General features: G+C 46.4%; 2 protein-coding genes across 5 annotated transcripts in view; both read right to left on the bottom strand.

The window, feature by feature from the left end:
• FAM107B (family with sequence similarity 107 member B) overlaps positions 1-7,187 on the bottom strand; it is a 207,999-nt gene extending 200,812 nt beyond the window's left edge. The window contains exon 1 of the mRNA XM_029617408.1: positions 5,782-7,187. Within this exon, the coding sequence (XP_029473268.1) occupies positions 5,782-6,135 (354 nt within the window). The 5' untranslated portion in view covers positions 6,136-7,187. The remainder of the gene's footprint in view (positions 1-5,781) is intronic.
• A 146-nt stretch (positions 7,188-7,333) lies between these two features.
• Positions 7,334-27,865, bottom strand: CDNF (cerebral dopamine neurotrophic factor). 4 transcript variants are annotated; one of them, XM_029617414.1, is made up of 6 exons: positions 21,457-21,521; positions 21,227-21,319; positions 20,068-20,259; positions 16,787-16,914; positions 10,445-10,586; positions 7,334-7,777 (listed from the first exon to the last, which is right to left on the bottom strand). In XM_029617414.1, exons 3-6 carry the CDS (start codon positions 20,156-20,158, stop codon positions 7,599-7,601), a joined length of 540 nt encoding a protein of 179 aa, XP_029473274.1. In that variant the 5' UTR covers positions 20,159-20,259; positions 21,227-21,319; positions 21,457-21,521; the 3' UTR covers positions 7,334-7,598. The 4 variants fall into 4 exon arrangements, with proteins under 4 accessions (XP_029473274.1, XP_029473273.1, XP_029473275.1 ...); XM_029617413.1 differs by lacking the exons at positions 21,227-21,319; positions 21,457-21,521 and adding an exon at positions 27,700-27,865; XM_029617415.1 differs by lacking the exons at positions 21,227-21,319; positions 21,457-21,521 and adding an exon at positions 27,628-27,645.
• Between the last annotated feature and the right edge of the window lie 104 nt (positions 27,866-27,969).

Here is a 27,969-nt window from a genome sequence, read left to right as displayed (position 1 = left end):
ACAGGAATCATAGTTTTCTTCGTGACCGCTGAAACCGCCACATCCACTTTTGGAATCTTAAGAAGGTCCAAGACATCCATCAAAAGGGGATAGAGCTTTGACATTGCCCTGCCCATTTTCAGTCCCGCATCTGGGGCTTCCCACTCACAGGTCATCAACTTGTGGACCTTCTTGGGCAGAGGAAAAGAAGTTGTCGGACCCCTAATACCATCGAGAACCGGATTAACACCTTCATCGTCATTCTTCTTGCGAAACTGCGTTGCACCTCCAACACCTGGGGGATAAGGGGCTGCAGCTCATTCCGCTTAAACTGGCAGACCATGCTGGGATCATCCCCCTCTGCCGACAGGTCATCCGCATCTAGGTCATCCTGGGCAATGTCCCCCAGATCCGGAATTGTGTCCGGATCCACCCCTGGATCTGGCGCTGTTCCCGAGCTAGGGTCCAGTCCCTGAGGGCCCCTGGGAACGCTCTCCAGTGTATGAGGCTGCTCCATTACAGGGGCGGCTCCAACAGGTCCACCAGCTGCCCGGGTCTGCTGTGCACCATTTGCTTCCTAGCCAGGAAGGCTTGGTGCATCAGAAGAATAAACTCCAGAGAAAACCCCTCCGGCTCATCTTCTCCTCCGGGAAGATCATCTGGCACTGCACCACCCACCCCCAAAAGGGCGTCCTCCCCCCATGCTGTGGACTGCGAGTCATCCTCCTCTCCTGCTGGAGGGGACATTAACCCCGACGAGCCCTCCATACCCAGGCCACAGGCCAGGCAAAGAGAGACCGAATCCAGAGGGTGCCCACGCGCCGACAGGGTGCCAGTTTGTAACGAGGTACCATAAGCAAGGCCGCACAGCCACAAGATGGAGAAGGCCGGCTCCATGCAAAAGCGTACGCTGCTGGCGGCGCAGGAAGAATTTACAAGTAGACCTAAAAATAGCCTCCCGATCGCGCTGAGAGCTGTGCCGGCAAACGAAAAACTTCCTCCCCTCCTTAACAAGCAACTGGAGCCCCGGGAACTGAGGGCAACATGTAGGGAAAAGCGCTGCACACACCCCCTGATCCACAGGAGGCCCCCGACTCCTTACCTCAGGTCCTTAGACACCGATCAGGCCAGTTTTTTTGTTTGTTAAAAACAAACAAACAAAAAAAACCACTGACAACATTTTTTCTTTTTTAAACTTTATGAGGTAACACTTAGCAGAGAGTCGAGGGAGCAGCTTAAGAGGCGAGTGACCAGGAGCCCCTGGCCTTCAACCACAGACATGGAGCGGGCGAGACCCTACTCAGGGATGTCCAACCCCCCAGACACCCAGCTTCCACTGAGGGATGGCCCAAGAAGGTGCCTAACACCTCAGGAAGCTGACCTATGGAAGTAGAAAAAAAGAAAAGGCTATCTGTCTAAACTGAACTACACACTATCTAAGACTGCAGGAGTGCACCACTACCATCTGCTGGAGTCTGAGAAATACTGAGGGACTGCAGGTGGCACTCTCGTTATGTAGCAGTGCCCAAAGTTTTGATCTCCGACTCCATCTGCTGGTAGGGATACGCAACCCACTGGTCTGGACTGATCTGGGTATGTTCAGGAATGTTGTTTATTGTAAACTACCCTGAATCTAGATTGAGAAGATGCAGTACATTAGACATTTTAATAAACAGATAAAAATAAGGTAGCCTGAACACCTAATGCAGCTGCGTAACGTTCCATGTGGGAAAGTTGATCTACTTTTGGTAAATGTGCATAAAATTGCTGCTGGGCAGACAGGAGGTGCTTCTTATTTATTTATTTATTTATTTAACATTTTTTTTATACCGACCTTCATAGTAGATAACCATATCGGATCGGTTTACATTTTAACAAGGGAAAACTAAGGTAACAATTCTGGTTAATAATAGATAACAAAGGAAAAAGGAATAAGTCAAAGTTACAATCAACAAGGAATGGAAAAAACTTGGAGGCTTAAAGACAAGCTGGAAGGAAGATAAAGGCAGGTAGAATAAATATAACGTTGATCTTTATCTGTTGTTTACTATGTAATGTTGACATAGAGATTTTGGCCTTAATGTGCATTGACACAGTAAAAACTTAATCTGCCAATATGCAAAACTATGTGAAACAGCTGCTTTACCTGCAGCAGAGTAAGGGCAAAAATTCTCTGGCCAGCCTTAAAGCAGTGGTTAACTGGGGCAGGAGGCTGGAACTTCACCCCCAGCCACTGAGAAGCACTGATAGAATGGAAGCTGAGCAAACCAAAAGAGGTTTGTATTGTGTAGGCCCTCTCATGAATATATTTACAGTGAGCGTCCAATTCCCTCTTACTTACTGTTCCTTTAGTCACATGGAGTGGACATAGCTCAGAAGTGGGGGGCTTCACCAGGAGCTAGGCATGATATCTCCAGCCATGCTTCTGGAAATCTTTCCCTCTCTGGCTCTCAGCTGTTACATCAAACTCTGGACTGACTCATACTCCAGAGAGCAGGAGTTAGCAATTCCCAACCTCCAGGGCTACCAGTCAGGTTTTCAGAATATCACTAATAAATATGCACAAAAGATTTGCATGTACAATATCTCCCTTGTGTACAAATCTCTCTTGTGCATACTCATTAGGGAAATGCTGAAAACCTGACTGGTTGGTGGTCCTTAGGGACTGGAGTTGCTCACACTGCATACTAGTGAATGGTATGTTAATGTGCTTTATTACAGCATGTTTACAATGAATAATGATGAAATCCACACCCAAGAACATGTATTGAGGCACATTACCATGCGTTTAGCACACTAAGACACGATGGGACAATTTCAGACTTGCTATTTTGGGATAAACCTTGTCCCAATGTTCAAAGACGTTGGACGTGTACTTTCACACTGAAACTTGCTGGGGGTACATGTACACTTGCATTTTGAATGGACAGATTTTTCATGGAAATCAGCTGCCACAGCATTGAAAATTGTCTACACATGTTATTTTCCTGCCCTGACCTGGCCATGCCACCAGGAACACTGATCCTGCATCACTGCATATCCATTTAGCCATGGGATGTGTGTGTGTGTCATTTTTCAGCCCACTGATTTATTTAATTTGCTATTTATCAAATGGTTTGCTAATACTAACAGTGAGAGTGCATCTCACATGACTTCCCCTCAACTTGGAGGGTGAAACCATTAGCAGTTGTGCACTGCTAAGGGCAGCCACCTGAGAGCGCTTTGCTTCAGCTAGTGAGAGCTTTTTTTCTCCTGTCTGTCGACATAATGTCCTGGAGCAGGTCTGTACTATCAGTCTGTTAATATTATGGTAACAGAAAGGCAGCAGTCTCCATTCACTGGGGCTTGGAACAGCATCGCTGCTGCTGGCTCGATTCAGAAATTCTACTTCCCCACCATCCCTGCCTTAGTTCTCCATTCCAGATGCCTATTGTGAGGAAGGTTGTGACATACGGATTGTAATGTTCACTGGTGTAAGCTTTTTTTCCTCTTCGCCACCAAATGAGAAAACTCCTTTAGCACATTTGGTCCATGCTTAGCAATAGGATGTTACATTAATGAAGCTGGTGTCTTAAGAACGGATCTGTAGGTGGAGACAGGAGCTGCACCCATGCAAAAGTGGAGCAAGCTGCAGTGTAAAGCAGAACATAATGGAAATTTCTCCCACTTTTGTAGCACTAGGAGTGAGAAACAGGAATTAGATCTATTTTATGGGATCAACTAGCAACCTGGACTGGCCACTGTCAAAAGTCTGGATGCTTGGCACCATGGATTTTGGTTTAACTCAGCAAGGAAATTATATTCTTACAGGAAAAAAGTGTTTTGTATATTGGCCACAAATGTGTTATACAAGTTTTCTGCATGAAAATTTTCTCAGTGGAAAAGGGTAAACAGTGGAGTGCCTCAGGGATCTGTACTTGGACCGGTGCTTTTCAATATATTTATAAATGATCTGGAAAGGAATACGATGAGTGAAGTTATCCATTCTGCAGCTGATACAAAATATTCAGAGTAGTTAAATTACACGTCGATTGCGATAAACTGCAGGAGGACCTTGCGAGACTAGAAGATTGGGCATCCAAATGGCAGATGAAATTTAATGTGGACAAGTGCAAGGTGTTGCATATAGAGAAAAATAACCCTTGCTGTAGTTACACGATGTTAGGTTCTATCTTAGGATTCACCACCCAGGAAAGAGATCTAGGCGTCATAGTGGATAATACCTTGAAATAGTCGGCTCAGTGTGCTGCAGCAGTCAAAAAAGCAAACAGAATGTTAGGAATTATTAGGAAGGGAATGGTTAATAAAACAGAAAATGTCTTAATACCTCTGTATCGCTCCATGGTGAGACCACACCTTCAATACTGTGTACAATTCTGGTCACCGAATCTCAAAAAAGATATAGTTGCGATGGAGAAGGTACAGAGAAGGGCGATCAAAATGATAAAGGGGATGGAACAGCTTCCCTATGAGGAAAGGCTGAAGAGGTTAGGGCTGTTCAGCTTGGAGAAGAGATGGCTGAGGGGGGATATGATAGAGGTGTTTAAAATCATGAGAGGTCTAGAACGAGTAGATGTAAATCGGTTATTTACATTTTCGGATAATAGAAGGACTAGGGGGGCACTTGTGAAGTTAGCAAGTAGCACATTTAAGACTAATCAGAGAAAACATTTTATCACTCAATGAACAATAAAGCTCTGGAATTTGTTGCCAGAGGATGTGGTTAGTGCATTTAGTGGAGCTGGGTTTAAAAAAGGTTTGGATAAGTTCTTGGAGTAGAAGTCCATTAACTGCTATTAATCAAGTTGACTTTGGGAATAGCCACTGCTATTAATTGCATCAGTAGCCTGGGATCTTGTTGGTGTTTGGGTACTTGCCAGGTTCTTGAGGCCTGGTTTGGCCTCTTGTTGGAAACAGGATGGTGGGCTTGATGGACCCGCGGTCTGACCCAGCATGGCAATTTCTTATGTTCAAATGCATTTCATCCCATATTAGATGCAGCTCCGCTTCTAGACCTCTTCTATACAGACTACAAGCTGAGCCAAAATGTGTGTGTAGGTTATTGTGTGGGTGTGGCCCTTAAGGATCTATTAAAAGAAACAGTTAAACACTGTACTCCGTGCTAAGCCACCCAAAACCTCTGCCTCCCCCTTCCCTGCTTCTGGCCAGAGTCCTTGCAAATAGCCCATACTCCAGCAGGGGCCTGAAACAAACAACACAATTTAATTTCCTCCTCCCTCCCCCAACGTATTAAGATGATAGCACAGTGACAGCACCTGCGTGAAGCACTCTGGCCCAGGAGACCATCAATCACATCAGCTCCTGTGGCTGTGTCCAATGGGTCTGTTCTGGGTCCAGAATTTCTAGGATACAAACTGGAGCTCACACTTTGAGAGCAGTAGCAAGTCCTCGATTTTTCCAGATTGTACAGATTTTTGGGGAACTGTACTTTAAAAGAAAAAAAAGGGAGCAGTAGTGTTCTGATTTTAGCTCTCCAGCTGCAGGTTAGCATCCAGTCCTCCTCTGCACTTATACTATACAGGGGGCATTGTTCCAGCTACTCTTATTCTGTATGGGTTGAATAGATTTTGTGGATTTAAAGTTTTGCAAAAAAGTAGCTTGGCCCTCAGGCTGGTAAAAGCAAATCCTTATTGGAATTAAAAATTTGAGAACTAGTGGTCATGAGCTGAGCCTCCAAAGTGGTAGACTCAGGAGTAATAATGGGGAAGAAAAAAAAATAGCTTTAGTGCAGCGGAACCAATGCTGGTAAACAGAAATGCTGCCCAGCAGCAGAGTACTCACCTTTGGCACAGCGATGATAGATGGCCTGGGTATGTGGGTGTGGACTGTGGACCTATCGTAATCCGGGGCATTAGCCAAACCCGCAGAACTGGCATCAGAGCCTGGAACAATATGGTTACTGGTGATACTGTTTGTAGCCCCATTTCTCTCCACATGCTTCTCTTCTCCAGCCTGGCCCAACTGGACCCTCTCAAGGTTGTTTGCCTTTGCTGCTGGCTGCACACATACGGCTGAAACACAGTCAACTTTCTGCACTTGTGCAGCTAAGGAACTGCCAAGAGACTGCTCTAGAGGAGCACTTTCCCTGTCGTGCCCAAAACAGGTCAGCAGAGCTGAGCATGGAGACGGATGCATCTTGGGTGTCAGCTATCGCCAGTAGAGTCTGCTTTCCACATGAACAGAGGTAGCTGCAAGCCATTACATGCTTCCAATAACTCACTGCAGTATGCTGAAGACACAGGCCGCTCTCTCTTAAAAGCAATCCAAGGCACATTCCAGTCTCAGGAGAAGGCGAAAGACCTTCCTAATTCCTTGTTGTATCGTCACACCTTTCTATTTGCTGGCTTTTGCACGGACGGCAGGGAGCGAGTAAAAAGATGCCCCGGATAATTCCATAGCTGCCAGCAGGTACACAAAGACCACTGAAAAGGCAATTACCCTCAGCTCTCTCCAGTTACCGCAGCGCTGCTGTGTGAGGTGCTGAGTCAATAGGGCACCTGCCTCAGGTTACCAGAGAGAGGCAGCTCGGTCTGCCCAGCTACCGCTGTATCCAGTGGCATCACAACAATGCCAGAAACCTCTCTCGTTACCCCTTTTAAAATATTTAGCAACAAAAAATTGAAATTATCCACCATTAATGAAGCTCAAAACTATGGTTCACAGGTGCTGGCAGGTCTTCCATAATTAAAGAGTAGGCCGAGTTGCAGCTTTTGTTCATAAGGGAGTTAATTAGTTTTCTAATCGGCATTGCTTTTCAAACTGTCTGAAACATATTTCCTGCACCATGCATAAGCAGGGGGGGATTTCATTTTCTCGTTTTACACAGTGTAGAGTTTGAATTGCTGTATCAAGATGCTCTTTTCAGACTAAGAGAGAAATTATTCAGAGGTGGTGCAGGAGCTCTAGAGTCCATACGGGGCTGCTCTTCAGATGTGTAAGGCTTACGTCAGTCCGGGAAAGATTGATAGTCGTCAGAAGAGTGGAGGGGAATCTACAGCATTGTGGTTTGAAAACTACAACGATGCAGCTCCAACAGCCCTGTTTCAAGGTGAAGATGTATACATTTCATCAAATGCTCAGAGGGGTTTGGAGTTTTAGGAATGTTCCACTTCTGAAGGAGTTGAAGATTGTGAGACTTTTTAGATACCTTGAACATGAAGGTTAATCTGTACATACAGACATCTGTACCAGGTCAAAAAAATCCCAACGAAGGGAATATGGATATCTGTGTCAAAGTGCAAACATGTTCAAGATTTTTTTTTTTTTGTTGTTGTTGAACTCATGTGTCCCACTCTGACTGTGCTAACCTGTAAACACCGAGGTACAATGAAACTCAGGTAAAAGCTGTATTAAAATTTGCCCTATCCGACAAACTTCACTCACTGTTTTACAAGAGCAACAGCAGTTACAAATATCTCACTTACCAAGAACAAAACACATAAGCTATTTTACCAAAAACAAAACACATAAGCTATTTTATTTGCAGGAACAAAAGCCTTTTAATCTGTGGCTCTATTCAGCTAAAACAATTCTGGCAACTGTTTCATTGCTTCTTCTGAGCCCTGCACATGTTCTTGAATCTTGGCGAGGAGAGGTGCTCACAGGTCTGCTGGGTGCCTCGTCGGGCTGTATTTAGGAGCCAGTTCTTTTATAAGATTTACAAAATCGGACTTCTCTGCACAGGCTCGGCACACTTCCCCCCAATCTGATAAGATCTTCTTTAGTTCCACCACTCTCAGCTTCGTCAGGTCGACTGATTGGAAGTCCAATGTCTTCTCTGCAAACAAAGCATGGAGATCACCAGTCAACACTGGGAATGGCACCACAGGAAGCCAAACAGCGCTGCATATGTTGTGTCGAGCCATAGAAAGAAGAAGTAGTATGAGGACGGACCAAAATAATTCCTGCAAAATCCCTAGACTCTAGCATATAACTCTCTAGCTCTATAATTATCCTAATCTCGTCCCCGTCTCCAATTCATTTATTTGATTTGAGTTCTGCAATGGGGTAGGACTATAGGCAGATGGACTGAAGGTATTGCCCTGGCCTCGGAGGAATTTTATAAGTGTTAGGTAGGACTAGGTAGATTTCAAATCCAGAGGATTTCAAGTCTGGTTATTTCATCAACTATGGCAGTAATATTACAAAATCATGCTGGTCATGTGCAATATCTTAATAGAGGCAATAATCCTGTGTTATGAATTGTCTCTAGTGCAGGCATCAATATGCCTCAAGCCATTGACATTGATTTCAGCTTTTGCTACCCATAGGCATGGCCAGTACCATACTACTTAACATTTCTATAGCGCTACAAAACACATGAAGCACTGTACAAACACACAAAAAAAACCAGTCTCTGCTTAATAGAGCTTACAATTAATAAGACAGAGGTCAAGAGACTTGGGCATTTCATAAAGAAAGACAATAGAAAAAGAAAAAAACAAAGTTAGTTGGTTGGTTAATGAGACTAAAAAGCAGACAAAGTCCCTGTTCGGTGGTGAGTGCAGAATACTGTTCTAGACCAATCATCCAGCAACACAGCAGAGGTCCTGCTTCTTAGGCTAATCAGGGACCCTTGGGGAGGCAATTTACATATTATAACATCAGCCCACTGCCCTTTCTTCCTCTCTCTCCCTCCTATGGCTCCCAAGAAAGTCCGGGCAAGATTTCGTCCCAGCGCATGTATGGACCAGCCAGCGCAGCTTCTCTAAGGAAAATTAGGAGGTCTGCATCCCTCATGGCCCCCATACCACAGAACCACTAGTTCAAGGACCAGGCCTAGCTTTCTAGGTAACTGAAATCATGGCCCAAAATGTCCAGAGACACGCCCAAGAAGATTCTAGAAACCTGGCCTGTTGCTGCCGTTCAAGGACCTGCGGACAGGGTCATGCAGTCTAAGCCCTAAGCCGGGGGACTCTCTGTGAGGGCAGCCAACAGGTTTTCAGGATGTCCACAGGCAATATTCAGCAGATGAATTTCGGTGGGTGAGGGGGTGGATGTGTTAGCAGGAAGGCGGTCACCTTACCCTATGGTGCACTCTGGGAGATGTAGTTTCCTTTTTAGGGGAAAGCAGAACTCTCTCTGCAAGCCTCTTTGGGTTGAAAATCAATGGCTTACCTGTAGACGCTCACCTTTCTGAATGCAAATTTGTTCTTGTGTTATTCAGAACCGCACAGGGGAATGCTGGGTGTCCCAAGAGATTTGAGTTCACCCCAAACTGTAATCTGTGAATAAGGAGCTATAATATGTGATAGAAGGTGAGGAGAAGGCTATCAGTAGCTGTTTGGATCTGAATGGGCCTGAGGATTGTACAGACATGTGTTTGTGGGGAAGGGAAGCACAAAAGCAGCATTCTGGGATCACCCCAGAGCTGCTGCTAGAGAACAGGAACCTATGGCAAAGGGAACTGGGAAGAGGAGACAAGAGCCCATTTATCTGGGGGACTGGGGGATGGGGGAGAGGGTGCAGAGGGAAGGGAGAGGCATGACCTGATCACTCCAAAAGGCTGACTCAGTCCAGGATATCAATGCTCCTGGTCACCAGTGCATGCTGGGACTCATAGAAAGGCAGCAGCTTGGCTAGCTGGAAAAGAAACTAAGAAATGCATGAACTGAGAGGTGGAAACCTCCCACAGCTTCCACTCCCACCCTACAAACCTCAACTCTTCAACCTCTTCCCTCCTATCACCTATCCAATGGGCCTCAGGGCTCGGGCTCCAGTAGCCCAAGCAGGGACTGTCAGGCCATGCTGCCTTCACCTGCACAGAAGCCTGGAGAATGTGGGCCACCGTGTTGGTCTGGCTGACTTAATTCACATACTGATTGCCTGCTGATGATTATTGCCACTAAGCCCTGTGGTCCACGATGGGGGATGAGCACTTTGCTATCCCAGTGAAGCAGGCCTGTGCATAAGCCAACTTAAAGTACATGGGATTTCTTTGGCACATTTTACATTAGTATGTTTCTTAACTCAAACACTTTGAACTAGCTGGTTTAGAAACCAGAGGTGAAGCTGACCGGCTTGTGATAAGACTAGCTGTAGAGGAATACAGAGTCCAAACCATTCAGATACTGAGCAGAAGGCATCACAGACCACCACCACCATTATCCATCATATTGCACACAACCATCCAGAGCTTGCTGATCAATCTTACTCTAGCAAATTTAGTGCACGCAATAAGATAGGTCCCCAAACCAAACAATCAGAGTTTATAAGATTAGACTGGAGGTCTCATATCACTGGCAACGCCTTCTTAGAGACCAGCTGGCTCTATTAGTGCAGGGTAAGAGTCCATCTCTGGTTTTATCCCACTACAAGTCAATATTTGTAGTGATCTCATCACCGAGGTAAAAACCCAGAGCAGAAGTGACCTCATGTGCCCTGCAGACCCAATGCCAGCTGTTACTCCAGCCCTCCCCATGCGTCAGAATTCTGCCCCTCATACCGTATCTGAGCTCACAGATCTGAACGTCTCTCTTCTTCAGCTTCTCACAGATCTTGTGCACAGGGACGTGCGCGCTCATGGGCCGCGTGACCTCGCCGACCATCTTGGAGGCTGCATCGCTTGTTGCCCCGAGGTAGTAACACTGAAGCAAGTCCAGAGAGTCAGAATAAAGTGTCACGAGAGGACAACTTTCAAAAGGGATCGAGCTGGATTATTAAAGGACTTCCTCAGCTAAAAGCATGCATGTGTTTGCACAGCACACGTGCATTTAACAGGACTAAGAGAAAGCATTCGCAGCAGGTGTCTTTGGGGACAGAACACCGAATTTTCAAATCTAGGCACATTTTACCCCGGTTCTGCTGCCTGTAGAAACAGCAGGGCCAATAAGAACACAAGTCCTTGTACACGTGGACCTTTTGTGAATTTTCAGAAGAATCCAGCCAGGTAGTTTCTTTCTGAAAACTGACTAGAAGGTCCTTGCACACCTTGCTACCAGGAGGCGAGATGAAACCTTGCCTCCAAATACCTTTAACACAAAAGTGCAGCAGGTAGCAGTGTTATGTTGAGAGGGTCACCAGGTGGCCCTGAAAGTCTAACTCTCTCAGCTCGTGGAAAAGATCTGAGCCCTTACTAAAAGGCTCATAAAACAAGGCCTTTCAATACATTTAGTTCAAGCCCATTAATTGCCACCTAAAAGACTTTCAAAATGAAGCTTAATCCAATAAAACCATGAAAACAAACATCTATGTCAAATTTAGCTGCAAGAGTAAGAAACAAAACAATCTCCTTTCCCCATGCTGTCTGTGTTGCTTAACCTCTTCCCACCCCCAACCCCCCAAATGTTCTCTTCCACATTTGATCAGAAAAAGCTCAAGTTACCTTCCCAATTTCATTAGAATTTTTTTACCCGGATATAAAGGGAAAATAATTCATGAAAAGCAGTGGGGCCTTCCAATTCGGGAGACTGATTGTGCCTTTATTTTAGACAGAAAAGGTGAAATCAGAGCATTTTGATGATGAAACTTGCTGATGCCTGAGGGCTGCAGAGGTAAATGTTGTGACGACAATGACTTCCTTAGACTGATGGTCCTGCTTTCAAGAGGATAAGACAGGGCGACTTTCTAATTAATGGTGATTAATGAGCAAGGTTACAGTACATCACTGGGGGTGCTAAAAGCCTAGCAGTAGTGGTTAGCCAACCTAAAAAATATAGATAAATCTATTAGAAGTTCATTTATATTGTATTTGAAAGTAGAGCATGAACGGGTGAAGAAATGACTGCCAGACTTAAGTCATTAAAGACAGTTGTGTCAGTAAGTGAAATTTTAGGTTGTTAGCTACACACATCTAAGGCTAAATTTCCATCAGTTCTAGATATATCAGACTGAATTCCCGGTATAGCAAGGTCTCTAAACTGAGCCCTTACACTTCTAAAACCTACAAGGATATTTTTACCTGTTTCCCTGGTGTACATGACTGGTGTAAGGCCCAACAGGCTGATTCTGGGCTTTGGTACGGAACAGTGGAGTCTGTAAAGTGGCCAGACCCACCAAGGAATTTCTCTGTTACGTATCGACTTGAAGGATGCAGACATGCCCTGTTGCAAAGCTGCTACAGAGCTCCCAAATTTTCTAGAACCTGCTAGTTGGCTAAGAAAGGAAAACTGGTTCTTACCTGCTAATTTTCGTTCCTGTACCACCACAGATCAGTCCAGACTCCTGGGTTTTGCCTCCCTGCCAGCAGACAGAGAGAAATTTTCACTGACACTACATAACCCAGTGTGCCACCGACAGTCCCTCAGTACTGACCTGTACCCAAGCCAAGATGACAGCAACAATCATAAATTTCTAAGCAAACTCGCTCCCTACAACATGCTGGAAGAAGGTGAAGCTGCCCAAAAAGACAACGGAAAACTCGTTTCCCAAATTTAACATAAGCAATCAGCATTAAAAGCTTCCAACAACTCTGCACTATATATAAAGAACAGTACAAGCAGCAGACTTCCATTTACAGAGGTGGGGGGGGGGGGGTGTCTCTGGACTGATCTGCAGTAGTACAGGAATGAAAATTAGCAGGTAAGAACTAATTTTCCTTTCCTTGTATGTACCTAGATCAGTCCAGACTTCTGGGACGTACCTAAGCTCCCCTCAACTCAGGTGGGAAATGGAGTTCTGCTCGTAGAACACTCTCACCAAAGCCCCAACATCCAAACGATAATGGCTAGCAAAAATGTGCAACGACTTCCCAGTAGCCACCCAGCAAATTTCATTCGGAGACACCTGATGTAACTCAGTACAGGAAGTTGCCTGAGAACACGTCAAGTGCGCCCCTAAACCTCCCAGCAGCAGGCACCTTTTAGAAATGTAAGTTAACTCAATCGCTTTCTTCGGCCTCCGCATAATTTTAGCCTTAGATGACTTATTCCCTTCTCTGGACCACTCCACAGTACAAAGAGGTGATACGATCTACTAAAAGGAGATGCGATCTATGGAAATCATAAATGATCTTTAGATACCTCAATAATGCATGCCTCCAATCTAAGAGCCTAAGCATCCCTGCATGAGGCACAGAGGAATTCAAATCCATAAAAGCTGGAAGCTCTGTCTAACTACAATGGAACACCAAGACTACCTCAGGAAAAAAGAAGGCACCATGCATAAAGACACCCCCAAATCAGACATCTGTGGGAAGGGATCTCAACACGACAGCGCCTGGAGCTCCAAAATTCTCCTGGAAGAACAAATAGCAACCAAGAAAACCACTTTAAGAGCCAAGTCTTTAACTGCAGCTCTCTTTAGTGGTTCAAACAGAGCCTCATACAATCCTCTAAGGACTAGATTTAGATTCCAAGATGGATAAATGTTAGGCACCTGAGGATGCAAGTTCTTAGCTCCCTGAAGGAACCATAGAACATCCGGATGTGCAACAGAGGATATCCTTGAACTTTACTCCTGGACACTCAGAGTTAAAGGCCAATCCTTTGACCAGAACCTTTCTGAGGAAAAGCCAAAATATGCGACACCATAGCCCGAAAAGACTGAGGCTACACTCCATCAACAGCAGATCAGGACTTTAAGATCCTCCAAATTCGCACATACGTCAGCTGCTGTATCCATCTAAGGGTGGCTCTCTGCATGAAACTACTGCAGACGGCCGCCCTAACCCCGAGAACAGACACTTCGAAAATTCTTTTAAGAAGAATCTCGAGCTTCCTGTCCTGCAGATCTTTGAGGCCGGTGCCGCCCGTCACTGGAATGGTAGTGTGCTTGGCAATGGCAGATACGGCCGAATCCACTTTAGGAATCTTAAGGAGCTCCAAAAATTCATCCGGGAGCGGGAAGAGCTTCTCCATGGCTCTGCTAGCACGAAGAGTGGCTTCCGGGGTGTCCCATTCCCGAGTCATGAGCTGCAAGAGGCTTGGATGGAACGGAAAGGATCTAGGAAGAGCGCGAAGACCGGACAACACCGGATCCCCTGGGTGCCGATCTGCCACAGATTGTGGAACTGGCAAATCCAGCTCTGTAAGCACATGTGGAGTTAGGGGATCCAGCTCGTCCCTCCTAAACAGTCAGAGCACTGAATCCACGTCGTCACCCGGATCCTGATCAGGGTCTTAGGGTACAGGGTCAGGCAACAGGGCTGGCGGCGTCCCTGCATCAGGGACTGGTCGAGGTAAAGGAGCCCGAAGTGCCTCCAGAGGGTCAGCAGGCCTGGATCTCATTGATGGAGGAGGTTGCTGTAAAGACAAATCAGCCTCTGCCTCCATATAAGCTTTATGTAAGAGCAGCACAAACTGTGATGAAAAAGGGTGCTGTCTCTTTAAGGCCCCCCCCCCCCCCCGGGGGGGGGAAGAGGTGGAGGCTCATATGTAGGATCAGGGGGCGGTACAGGGCTTAAACTAGGAGGCAGAGGAAAGTCTCCTCCACCGGAGCCCTGAGGATCCCTCTGAGAGCGAGTCAGTCAAAATGGCTGTCGTTCCCGCACTTCGCGGGGACGGAGCCGGCTGCAAAGAAATATCCAGCCCCTGTTTGGCAACACCTCGCGGCCACGGGAGAGATCGTCTGCCTTCCAGAGGCAGATGAGAAGGGCCCTCACCTCCGGGTAAGCAGCGCGAACAATCCGTCGCGGGAGAGTCGTGCTGCCGTGAAAAAAAAGGAAGCAGGCTGGCTCAATATATATATTTTTTTTAAACGAGCAGGTGAATGAAAAAGTCCCTCAATGCAGAGGAATGAAACGTCTCTGCCACGAAGGGGAGAGGGACCGGCCCACCGGTAAATCTCCCCTACTCACCGGGCTGCCACTGACTCTCCAGGTAAATAAACTGAAAGACCTCAAGGCCCAGCTGTGCCTGCTTAGAAGGAAATTGTATATTTCAAGTAAGTAGAAGAATCTGAACTCCCGGTAAATAAGCGAGGTTGACAACACTGGTTGCAGTCCTATGCGCACAAGTACCCATGCAAATACGTGCATGGGTGCACGTGCAAATACCCATGCACAAGTACCTGCGCAAATATGCACTCAAGTCTAGGTCGCAGACATACACATTCAAATTTAAGCCGTGGTCTTACGCACACAGGTCCCAGGACATGCAACCTCCACGTGGTGAGAATGCACGCACACACCTACGCACGTGAGAAAAGAACCACTGCAGTGGCCTACCACACGGCTAAGTAAAGCCTGCCTGCACCTTCAGCATGTTTAGGCCCGGATCAGTTTAAAATCTGGCACTGAAAATCATCGGCCTGAAGAGCTTCTCAACAGCTTAGGCCTCTTGACTGAGAGAATCCATGGAAACTGCGGCCAAGAGCCAGCATCTTGCTAAACATGCTTTGTGCATAAGCAAATTAAAATCGGCAGAAGACCTCTACCAGAACCAGAGACTCCTCCTCAGTGCAATTGCCTCTCTGCTGGATAGGGAACTGCTGGTCATAGTTGAGGAGGGGATATTCCCCTGCTTCTCCTGCCAACACTGCTAGAGAATCGAAAATGGCTGCTGTTTCCACACCGTCAGGGAAAGCCTCAGTGCTAGACCCTGTCATCCATGAGGCTCGTTCTGGTGGTACGGCCTTGCTTGATGCAGACTCCTGAATGCTTTTGCTGCTCGCTGTTCCTCCCCACATCTGCGGCACCACCAGCACCTCAACGACAAGCAGGGGAACAGACCCTCAGCGCCATGGAGTCAACACCTGGTCGCCTCTGCTGAACTCCCCCTCTGGAATCTCGCTACTGCAGATTCCTTTATCTAGTTACTTGTTCTCTGTCTTTTTACACTCTCTGAGAGCAAATAAAGATACATAAAAACCAATACTTTCCTTTGGAGCAGAGGTTCAGGTTCCAGGAGCGCAGGCTGCATGGCAGATCAGAAAAGAGCCAGATTTACAATACCTACTCCCTAGAATGGAACACAGAGCTGCCAGCAGAAAATAAAGAGAATCAACCAAATTAAAAAAGGGGCCAACTAAAAGAAAAACAGTCACCCTGAGCCTGTAGCTGCCTCAGCAACCTCGTCAAGGGGAGGGATCTGGACCACCAGATTTATACCCCTCGGAAGAAAGGAACGAGTGTACAAAAAGGGTCACCAACCCCCAGCTCGTCCACCTCGACCAGACAGAGAAGGACCCACTAAGACCCAAAGAAACCCCTGAGTGGAAGGCTCATAAATCCAAAACAGTCTCCAGACTGCAGAACTGCAGGTTTTACATCATCTACCATCTGCTGGAGACAGAGAAATACTGAAGGACTACAGGTGGCACATTGGGTTATGTACAGTATCAGTGAGACTTTCTCTGTCTCATCTGTTAGGGATGCAAAACCCAGGAGTCTGGACTGATGAGTACATACAGGGAACACTCTCTGTGCCTCTGTCAATGTTAGCTTTGACTTCGGTCTTCTTGACGTGTGTTGCTCCATTGTTACCAACCAGAGCAAAGAAGTGAACCCCGACAGCATCAGTAAAACCCTTTTATAACATGTGACTGATTCATCAGTAACAATATTGGTGTAGGAAGAAGGGCGAAATCCTACGATTGTGATGGGATGACAAGTTTTTGACCAACTGAATGAGTTGAATCTCAGTTAATGCTGGATAGCGCTCACTATTCCTTGTTTCCATCTGCTAGTAGTTGGTGTAAAACCCATGTGTCTGGACTGGTCTAGCAGGAAAAAACTATTTTAAAAAAGTACAACACAATGCAGATAAAAGTTTTGATGCTGCAGTATTCTTTCTAGCTACAATTATAGCTCGGAGCCAGCAGACAAGCCCAATATCAAAAGAAGGAGGTGGCCTCAGCAGAAGGCAGATAGTGAAAGGTGGGTAATCAATACAAATAAATAGTAATGTACCAGGCGGTTTTCCTTTCCTGTGGCCTCCATGCACTGCAACATCAGTTGTTTTTCTATGGCACTTGGAGAGAAGTCAACATGATTTTCCTTCAACGACTGGTAAAATCTGTCCAAAAATTCATTGCACACTGCAAAGAATAAAAAACACCACAAACTTGAGAGACATAAGAAGAATCTCTCATTAGGATTTATGACTAGTCATTGAAGGTGTAATTAGATATCCATCGTCAGTCCCAAGGAAGGTAAAGCATGCTAAGCTGTGGGATCACTTGGTGCAGCAGACAGGTGCTTATTTAGCAATGAGGTTAGCTGGGATCTGGTCTCTTTCTTAATTCTTAAGGACAAAAGCAAACTTGAATGATGAAGAACTGAACTCTGTACTCTATGGCCTTAAAGGAGTAGTTCCAGGCTGCAGATAAGCACAGAGCGGAGCACTGTAAGGTTGCACATCAGCTGCTGTCCAGCACTCAGTTATTTTAAAATATTTATAGTCCGCTTACAGCAAAGCAGTTGAGCTAAGCGGGTTACAGCACAATAAAGGTATATCAATTTACACATACATCTTTTAAGGACACAATACAGAATAAAATGATAAAACTACATTAAAAAAAGCACACTCATGCAGTACATTCCCCATTTCCAGGCAAGAGAGACACTCCTGACACAGGAGACTGCTGGGCGATGTGGAAGACAGACTCCAGATTCAAGTCATTCTTCCGAGATGTAGGAAAGACTCCTGATTAGCGTTTCCCAACTTGGCAGAAACTCAGGTCCCTAGCCAGAGTCAGATGGACTGGAGCCACTGCCAGGCATCCGCTAAGTCCTCAATCTGTTCTACCCTCTCATCAGTGACCCGTGTTTACTTACTGCCGCCGCCTCCTCTGCCAGCATACCTGGGCAGTTGCACTGCAAAAGAGGACGACGCAGCCATAAGTAAGAAGTGCTCACCGACTGTGGGCAGAAGGACTGTTCAAGGGAATACGAGCAGAGAGTTTGGGACTTTGTCCTGATGAGCACCCTCCTTTCTGCCACTGTGCTAATCCTTGTGGGACTAAGTCGACCTTTGTGGTAACTATAAAACAGATGGGCTATTTATTTATTGATTTTATGTACAGTCATTCGGTGTAGCCATCATAACTGTTTACAAATAGTAATAAAATTACAATAAAATGAAATTAAAATTGAATAAAACATATATACTGACTGGACCCTTGTGATGTAAGGACCACACGAGGTGCCAGGTATGACTTATCCAGTACCAGTAGCTGTGCCCTAGCATGAACCAATATTACATAGTAACACAGAAAAAGACCAAATAGTCCATCCAGGCTGCCCAGCAAACTTCTCATGGCAGCAATTGCTGTTCCATGCAGGTTACCCCATGTTAAAGGCCACACCCAAAGACTACAGACCAGAAGAGGTTAAGGAGGCACCGCATGTAGAAGAAAGCAGAGTTGCTTACCTGTAACAGGTGTTCTCCCAGGACAGCAGGTGACGGAAAGCTTTGACTGGCACACTGAGCATGCTCAGCATGCCATGATCCCGTGTCCACAGGGCCTCCCTTTAGTCTCGTTTCCTGCTTTCTGAACAATTGGAATGCATGCTGCTTGAAATGGAAGTGAAATAGGAATTTTGGAAGATGGTGATTTTCTCTCTGTAATAAGTAATTTCTGTTTTCTCTATGGTGTGTAAGCCTACAGTTAACAGAATTATGACAGAAAGATACAAGACTCAAGGTTTCTGACCAATTGTATTAGGAACAAAAAATTGGATGCTAGCCACATAGAACTTATAATTTACACACAAACATGGAAATATTTTACATAATGGGCCAAATTGATGTTAAATAGTGTGGATGACAGTGCCGATCCATGGGGGACACCGGAGGAGATTGTAGCTTCAGAATGGGTTACGGAACCAATCCAAACCTGTAGCGTTCTGCCAGTCATTGCCTCACAGTGAGCACAAGCTATTCCCATCCACCTTCCCTTGTCACTTCTCAATCCCCCTGCTCTTTTTACAAGCACAGCACCTTTTCTCTAATTAAAAAAAAAAGACTTGAGATGTTGAGCAAAAGGACTGTAATTTGCTGCCCTACAAAAAAAAGGGTCTATGATTGTTCTCACTGAATATGGAAGAGGGGGAGTTCACATGGTTGAAACTTTCCTGTCTCCATCTGCTAGCAGAGAGGCAAAACCCAAGAATCTGGACTGATCTGGGGTATGAAGAGGAACACCGCATATATAACTGCCTTATAACAAAAAGAAAAATGCTTGTTTATGTAGGCAACAGAGTCAGCCTTTCATGGATGAATATAATTGGGTCATTCTGTATTTATCTATCCACAATTGTTTCGCATTTACAGTACACAGAAAAGAGAAAAGGCGGGTATAACAAATTTCATCTAATTCAAACACATCTAGAAATAAATATTTACTAAACATTTTAAATATTCCAAAAAGCACAATTTTAATTCCAAATACAAACGCTCATGTTTAGAAATGGCTCCTTCATATTCAAAATCCATGATGAGATGATCATCCAAAAATGGACGGTAACTGCCCAATTGCCCTTTTGTGGAAAACATTTTTATACACAAAATGTATTTGAAATTAAAATGATATTTTTTGGAATATTTAAGATTTGTTTAAATATTTATTTCTGGATAAATGCATAAAATTTTATCAGATTCAAAAACATTGCCTGTTCTCTTTTCTGTATAGTGGCTCTTCAATTCTTGGGTGCCAATTTTTTGTATCCTGGTTTGAGTTTACAGTATAGTCAGGTGGATTCTTTTGGATTTCCTCATCTATTTTCATATTAAGAAAGCCATTTTGCCTTTCCAATTTAGTTATGTGCCTTGTGTTTGTTTCTTTATCTTTGAGTTATTTGGCAAGAAGGGAGAAAATGCAAATATGATGGATTTCTTAACCTTTCTGGAGTGTTATTGTACCTGACAGAAAATGATATAAAAGGGTCACTGTCTGTCTCACATTCTGTTACGTTGGAAAACAAACAGCAAGAAAACTGTGGAGCAATCTGAAACTGGTGCAGTCTGAAAATGAAAGAGCTGGTGGGCTTTCTGGGAGCACTGTTAAAATGACTCATCTTCAGACTCCCCCTCCCCTTGAAACAGAGGGGGAATAATTGCAGCCCTGCTTTCTCCGTCCACCTCCTAGAGCAATCCGGGACCCTGCATGTGTTATTTAAGACCCAATTCCAGGCAGCAGGCGCCATGCATACAGCACACAGCCCCATGCAGCTGCTGCCTCCCTGCTCACCTTCACATTCGGCGGGAGAGTAAGAACCTGAGACAGAGCCACAGGCACAACCCCAAAAAAGGAGTAACAGGTAGAGCGACACAGTTTCCATCACACAGCCAACCTGTCAGGCCTGCTCCTATGAGAGCTCACCGCTACGCAGTGTTGCCAGGTGTCAACTAAATTTGTAGCCAAATGTCTCATCAAAACTAGCTGAAAATTAGTCAAAAGGTGACATCAGTAGTAGCCCAAAACTAGCCAAAAGTCACATCACATTCAAACATCCTAAAACTCTCCAAATTTTTAAAACATTTTTATCAATATGTTAATGAGTCTCACTTGGCAATGAATGCTATTGACACTATCAGCTGCTGTAACAAACGGATGTAATGGCCCCTCCAGGCTCCTTGCCATTAGTGCCCTGGGGACAATGGAGACTGGAACGGTGAGCACCACCCTTGGAGGGTGCCCTCTGTGGGGGTTTTATAAGCAGATGAGTTTTGGAGCTTTTCCAGAGTTGGACTTTTGGGTCCTTCTCTTAGAAGTCGGGCAAACCTTGCCTGGAGTTTCTGAAACCAGGCAGGTATCTGCTGTGTCCATTCACTCCTCAGTGGGTAGAGACTGTATCTGGGCTTGTGGCAGAGACTTCTTTGTAGGAAGCTCTCTCTCTAGATCATCCAAGCTAAGGAAGATCTGTCCCTCTGCCACCTCAGTGAGACCAGAGGACAGGAGGAGACCCTGTCAGGACCTTATGGTGTTTTGCTTCAATTGCTGGGAAACAAAGTTTTGTTCAAGAGCTGGGAGGAAGATTTCTGCTATCCTCTTCCTGTTCGTTCAAGGAGCATCTAGAGCTGCATGTTCCCATGTGCATCCCTACCATCTGGGATTCAATTAAAGTAACGACAAAAACCAAACGGAGAATTTTGAGTCTTCAGCCCCTGGGGAGAGAAGTTTAGACTCTGTGCAGTGTGTTTTACCCTTTTTACCAGTGTTGGACGGGTTGTCCTGCCCAAACAAGGATGCCCTGTCCACCTGGGAGCCTCATTAAATTCAAGCCCTGGAAAGTGAGCATCTCTCAGTTCTGGTAGACAAGACCCATGCAGATTGAGGAAAAAAGACTGTAACAATTGTGCCACTATTTCACCCGATTTCCAATCAGTAAGGAGAAATTACTATTTACCTGACAATTTCCTTCTCTTTAATAAGGAAAGGCGGATCCAAAATCAGTGGGTTATACGCCTCTACCACTGCAGTGACAGCCCGCCAGTATTCTCTGGAAAATCCAATTGTGGACAAACTAACAAAACTTGATTATTAACAGATAACCATTCCAGAACTCAACCAATAGGAAAAACCCCGAGCTCAAAAAGAGTGTAATAACACTAGTCTAGGGACTGGAGTAACACTTACCAGTAACCCCTGGAACACACAGCCACACAGGAGGACAATAGTACAACCATCCGGCAGTCAAGGGTGGGAAGGTGGAGCCACCTGTCTATACTAAAGAAAAGGAAATTATCAGCAAAGTAGTAATTTCTCCTTTCTTAGCATACAGACAGGTGGATCCAAAACCAGTGGGATGTACCAAACCTACTCCTGAACAGGGAGGGAGGCTGCCCGCGGTCCTAGCAACACTGCACATGCAAAGGCTGCGTCCTCCCAGGCCTAGACATCCAGACGATAATACCTGGAAAAGGTAAAGAGGGACCATGTTGGAGCTCGGCAACTGTCCGAGAGACAAAAATCTAACCTCCACCCATGACACTGCCTGAGCCCTAGTGGAATGAGCCGTAACCTGACTAGGCAACAGCTGCTCAGCATCCACATTCACGGCTGCGACTACCTCCTTAATCCAGGCTCTGTTTACTCCCCTGTGGAGGACAAACAGGCGATCCGTCTTCCTGAGAGGTTCAGAAACCTCCAAATACCTCAAGATACGTCTCTTAACATCCAAGGGCTGTAACAAGCAATATTCCTACGCATCTCTTTCCCTGTCCATCGCTTCAAAAGCCTGCTTAAGGATAGTCTCAAATCTCCTATCCTGTGCATCCTTCAAGGCTGCTCCCCCTTCTAGGGGGATAGTCGTCTGCTTGGTAATGTCACACCCAAGTGCATCTACCTTCTGGAACCTTAATTGCTCTCTTGCAGCTGGATCCAGTCTTTCCAAGGCTCACCCCCCCTTTAAAATTAGCTTCTGGGGTGCCACATTCATAATCAAATTCTTGAACGGCCTCCATAATAGGGAAGAAACAAGAGGCTTTACGCAAAGAAATCAAAATAATTTTTGTCTTTGGCTTAGACATGGATTCAGCCCCCGGTACTCCCAGCATCTTCAATGTCTGGGAAATCAGAGCTGGCAACTGATCTCTATGAAAGAAGCACAACATAATTCTATACAGCTCCAATCTTGGAGGAATTTCCCCATCCTCCAGGGAGTAAGGATCGGCTTCATAATCTGTGCCCTCTGGGTCGCTATTGTGGAGACCTACAGCAGATCTAGGCGTACTCCAATGCTTACTCACAGCACCAGGTATGCGGGAATCCGCAGCCTGTAATCCTGACCTGCTAAGACTGGCTGGGGCAGAGGACTGCACCTGAAAGTGACTGCAGTCCTTGGGGGAAAAAACCAAACAAAAAAAAAAAACCCTACCCAAGAAAAGGCAGAGGGATCCATGCCAAAACTAGGGGGCATCAGACCTGCACCTACTAAACTACCTTCCCCCGCTGAACAAGTTAGGGGAGCCCCAAAATTAAGCAACACCTCTGGCAACTTTTTCCATTCCCGCACCAAGCTGGGAAGAACTGGGCTTAGTAAAATAAGATGGAGGCAATGCTCTCTGAGCCTCCAAACACTGCTGACACAAGTTAGAGGGAACGCCAGGCTGGGATGCCCAAATATGACAAGCAACACAAAAGGCAAGTCGCTTAGGCTTCTTTGCTATGGGTACCAGTCTGTCAATATGCCCTAAAAGAAAATTTGGTTCTTACCTGATAATTTTTGTTCCTGTAGTACCAAGGATCAGTCCAGACTCCTGGGTTCATACATCCGTGCCAGCAGGCAGAGACAGAGAAAGTAAAACTGCCACTGCTTTAACTATGCTGATGCCCCCTGCAGTTTCTCAGTATTAATCTGTACCAAAGCTGAATACCAAACATCGTAAAAAAAACCCCTATTGAATTATAAACTTCTGAACAATGAACAAAAATTTGTCTCGGATAACAAGGAACCAATAGGAAAGCGGACGACTCTCCAACTGCCTTGATCCCTGGGCGGGACTCTGGACTGATCCTTGGTACTACAGGAACGAAAATTATCAGGTAAGAACCAATTTTCTTTTCCCTGTACGTACCGGATCAGTCCAGACTCCTGGGATGTACCAAAGCCTCCTAGACAGGGTGGGACCTGGAGAGTCCCGCGAGCAATACACTTTCGCCAAAAGACCGAGATTCCCAATCTGCCACATCTAGGCGATAATGCCTTGCAAAAGTATGTAACGACTTTCAAGTTGCCGCCCTACAAATCTCTTGTGGTGAAACCAAGTGAGCCTCTGCCCAAGAAGCCGACTGAGACCGGGTGGAATGAGCCCTCAAACCCTCCAGTACTGGCTTACCTTTGAGAATGTAAGCTGATCCAATAGTTTCCTTAAGCCATCTAGCAATAGTGGTTTTGGAAGCTTGAAGGCCCTTCTTCGGACCACTCCATAGTACAAAAAGATGGTCAGAGCACCTAAAACCATTTGTGACTTTAAGATAGCGAAGCAATGCTCTGCGGACATCGAGAAGCCAAAGCTCCTGCGCATGTGGCTCTGAATCAGATAAATCCGAAAAAGCCGGCAGTTCCACTGACTGATTAACATGAAAGGAAGAAATTACTTTCGGTAGAAAAGAAGGAACTGTCCGTAAAGACACAGCCTATCGTATATCTGAAAGAAAGGATCCTGATAAGACAAGGCCTGCAACTCTGAAATATGCCTTAAGAACATAAGAAAATTCCATACTGGGTCAGACCAAGGGTCCATCAAGCCCAGCATCCTGTTTCCAACAGTGGCCAATCCAGGCCATAAGAACCTGGCAAGTACAGAACCTTGCAGAACAGATGGCTATTAAGAAAATTACGTTCAAGGTTACATCCTTCAACGTAGCCCTCCGAATGGGTTCGAAAGGAGACTCACATAAACCCCGAAGGACAACAAACCTTCCACACAGGGGGATGCAAATTCTTGACCCCTTGTATAAAGCGTACCATATCCGGATAAGAGGACAAGCGATAGCCATCCATGGTTCCCCTCAAAGAGGACAACGCTGCCACCTGGACTCTAAGGGAATTGAGAGCTAGACCTTTAACCAAGCCGTCCTGTAAGAAAGATAAAACGTGGGCTACCGAAGCACGCAAGACCGGAGTCCCCTTTGCCAAACACCAAGCCTCAAAGACTTTCCAAACTCGAACATACGCCACGGAGGTGGACTTCTGCCTAGACTGAAGGAGGGTGGTAATTACCGTCTCCGGGTATCCTTTTGCCCGTAAACGCCTTCTCTCAAAGCCAAGCCACTAGACAAAAGCGAGCGGCCTGATCTGAAAATACGGGACCCTGATGTAGTAGACCGGGGAGATGACCGAGTCGTAAGGGACCCTCGACCGCTGGATTTAACAGATCTGCGAACCAAGGACGGCGAGGCCACTCCGGGGCTATGAGGACAACCACCTCCCCTGGGTGACTCTTTATCCGCCGCAGGATTTTGCCCACCAGAGGCAAAGGAGGAAACACATAGAGCAGCACCCCGAGGCCAGAGGAGGACCAGGACATCTATGCCCTTGGCGCAGTAATCTCTGAGTCTGCTGAAAAACCGAGGGGCCTTCGCATTGTGACGAGTTGCCATGAGATTGACCCGCGGACAACCCCACTTTCACGAATGAGGCGCATCGCCGCGTCTGACAACTCCCACTCCCCCGGATCCAGAAGTGTGTGACTGAGGTAGTCTGCTTGCACATTTTCGACTCTGGCAATATGAGATGCAGAGATCTGTATCAGATGATGTTCCGCCCACCGTATCAGGACCTGAATCTCGAGCGAGACCACATAGCTCCGAGTATCTCCCTGTCTGTTTATATACGCTACGGTGGTCGCATTGTCTGACAGCACTCTCACTGACCGCCCTTGGAGCAAAGGCTGAAAGGCAAGCAAAGCCAAATGCACCGCCCTGGCTTCCAACCTATTGATAGACCAAGACGCCTCTAAGTTTGATCAGGAGCCTTGAGCTGCCTGACTCTGGCAAACTGCTCCCCAACCAGACAGACTTGCATCCATGGTCAGGACTACCCAATCCGGAATCTCCAAGGACATCCCTTTCAGAAGGTTGGGGGTGTGGAGCCACCACGACAGACTGGCCCTGGTCTCTGGAGGAAGAGAAATGGGTTGGTGATACTGCTGCGACACCGGACTCCACTGAGCCAAGTGTGCGCTCTGGAGGGGATGCAGATGAGCAAACGCCCATGGAACCAGCTCCAAGGTGGAAGCCATGGACCCGAGCACCTGCAACACGTCCCAAGCAGTGATAATCGGCAACCTTGTCAACCGCCCAATCTGCCATTGAAGCTTGCAAGCCCTCTCGTTCGTCAGAAAAACTCTGCCTTTGGTGGTGTCTAAGAACGCTCCCAAATACTCAAGAGTCTGCGAGGGTACCAGATGGCTCTTTGCCAAATTCACTACCCAGCCTAATGATTGCAAGGTTCGAAGCACCGTCTGTACCGCTGCCTGACAAGTGGCTTCCGACTTTGCCTGAATGAGCCAATCGTCCAGATAGGGATGGCCTAGAGCCGCCGCAACCACCATGATCTTGGTGAAGATGAGAGATGACGTTGCCAAGCCGAAGGGGAGTGCCTGAAACTGGAAGTGCTGTCCCAGGACCATGAACCGCAGATAGCACTGATGTGCCTGAAAAATAGGGATATGAAGATATGCTTCTGTCAGATCCAACGTTGCCAGGAACTCCTGGGAGTGTACCTTGAACCCAGGAGTCTGGACTGATCCGGTACGTACAGGGAACAGGCATCTTATAAGAGTGCACCCAGCTGTCTTTGTGCTGCAAAAATTAGGCGACCAAAAAATTAAGCGCTCAACACTGTGCCTTGAGAAGCGCATAAATGGAGCTCCCTCAGGATGCTTCAGATAGTGCGCAAAATTAAATGTGTGAGTGTGAGCGTGCATCACTAAACTCCCAACTAGGCGTACAACCTGAACGCACAAGCACGAACCAATGTAACTAAAGAGGGCTGTCTTATGCGTAGGAAAACATGCGAAAATGCTACCGCAGCCTACCATGTGTCAAACAAGACAAGCCTGAGAGTGGGGCCTAGCCCAAAGGCTGCTCAATCCACCAGGCTGCCCATGTCCCCTAAGCCTGGTGGAGGGTACAAACGTTGGATCAGCATGCTAAGCAATGAGACCGGAGGGGAGAGGAATCCCTTTTTTTTTTAATTACTCTTTACCTGAGCTCAGCCAGTCTCGACTGAGTACAAGGTTGGTCTCTGGCTGTGGGGGAGAGGGCAAGGACCTTCATTGCCAAGCTCAACTTCCTGCACCCGCTTGCCTTTCAGCTTTTTTTTTCAGCTAAGTCCACGCCGGGTGAAAAATCTGCTACTAGACCAAGGAACTCATCTGAGGGAAGAATCAAGAGGTATCACCTCAGGAATTCTCAACTGAGGGAGGGACCATAAGGTATCACCATAGGAGAGCAGGCGAATACATCTCCTCCTTTAAAACATTTCTTTAAACAAACAATCCAACAAGGATATGCACCTACACCATCTGCTGGAGACGGAGAATATTGCGGGCTAATGTCACTGCAGCGGTATATATACAATGATGTCAGCTTTGTTCTGACTCCATCTGCTGGTAGAGTTGCATAACCCACTGGTTTGGATCCACCTGTTTGTATGCTGAGAAGACTATTTTTTAACACTAAATCAAAGCTTCCAGAGTATTTATTGGCACTTACAGCACACACAGTGAGACAAAAATCTTTACCTCTTCCAGTAAAAGAACACTCGAGACATCCCTGTCACTCTGGGCCTTAAAATGCCCCCCCCCCCCCCCATAAAGAACCACAGCACTGGGGAAAAGAGACAGTAAAGAGCTAGTCTAAGTGATTCAGCCCCATCGGTACTCAAAAGTCACCGGGTGACGGGGTTACACAGAATAACAATTGCTGCTCAAAGCAGCAAAATAAAAAAAATGATGGGCAACTGTACATGTGGCGCGTTTAAAAGTCTATATTGGTTTGACACTCAAGGCTTTCTGGGCATTAAAATAAACATAGCATCAGGAGAAACTGTAATATATGAGCCTGTGTTTAAGCGGAGGAAAGGAGCAAACTTACAAAACAAGTGCAACAACATGGGCGAAGCCCAGGTTTGGTGCTGCTCAGGTGGCAGGATCCCGCATATTTTGCCGCCACGTCTCCTATCAGTCCCCCTCCCCCCGTCACCAAGGGCCTGCACAGGGGGCAGAGGCGGAGCTCCCCCTCCTCGGGCTGGGCGCAGAAAAGTTGTGGAAACAAGGAAGAGGAAGTCCTATAATGTACCTTGCCGTTAGCTCTGGAATGCTTCCCCGTGGCAGCGGGATAATTAAAAAGAAAAATCACCAAACCACTTACAATAAAGAGCCCGATCAGGCAGCAAGTCCGCAACCCCAACAGTCCTAGCGTTAGGCGCTGGGTAACTGCTCCACAGAAACGTCACTGCTGTGCGCCCGAGTCCTGCTCCTCTGGAACGTCACTGCCACGCGCCCGGGTCCTGCTCCTCTGGAACGTCACTGCCACGCGCCCGGGTCCTGCTCCTCTGTAACGTCACTGCCACGCACCCGAGTCCTGCGCCTCTGTAACGTCACTGCCACGCGCCCGAGTCCTGCTCTTCTGAAACGTCAC

This window comes from Rhinatrema bivittatum, chromosome 9 (genome assembly GCF_901001135.1).
Source record: "Rhinatrema bivittatum chromosome 9, aRhiBiv1.1, whole genome shotgun sequence".
Classification (NCBI taxonomy): domain Eukaryota; kingdom Metazoa; phylum Chordata; class Amphibia; order Gymnophiona; family Rhinatrematidae; genus Rhinatrema; species Rhinatrema bivittatum.
Note: the sequence above shows the minus strand (reverse complement) of the source record. Positions and strands in the feature narration are given on the sequence as shown.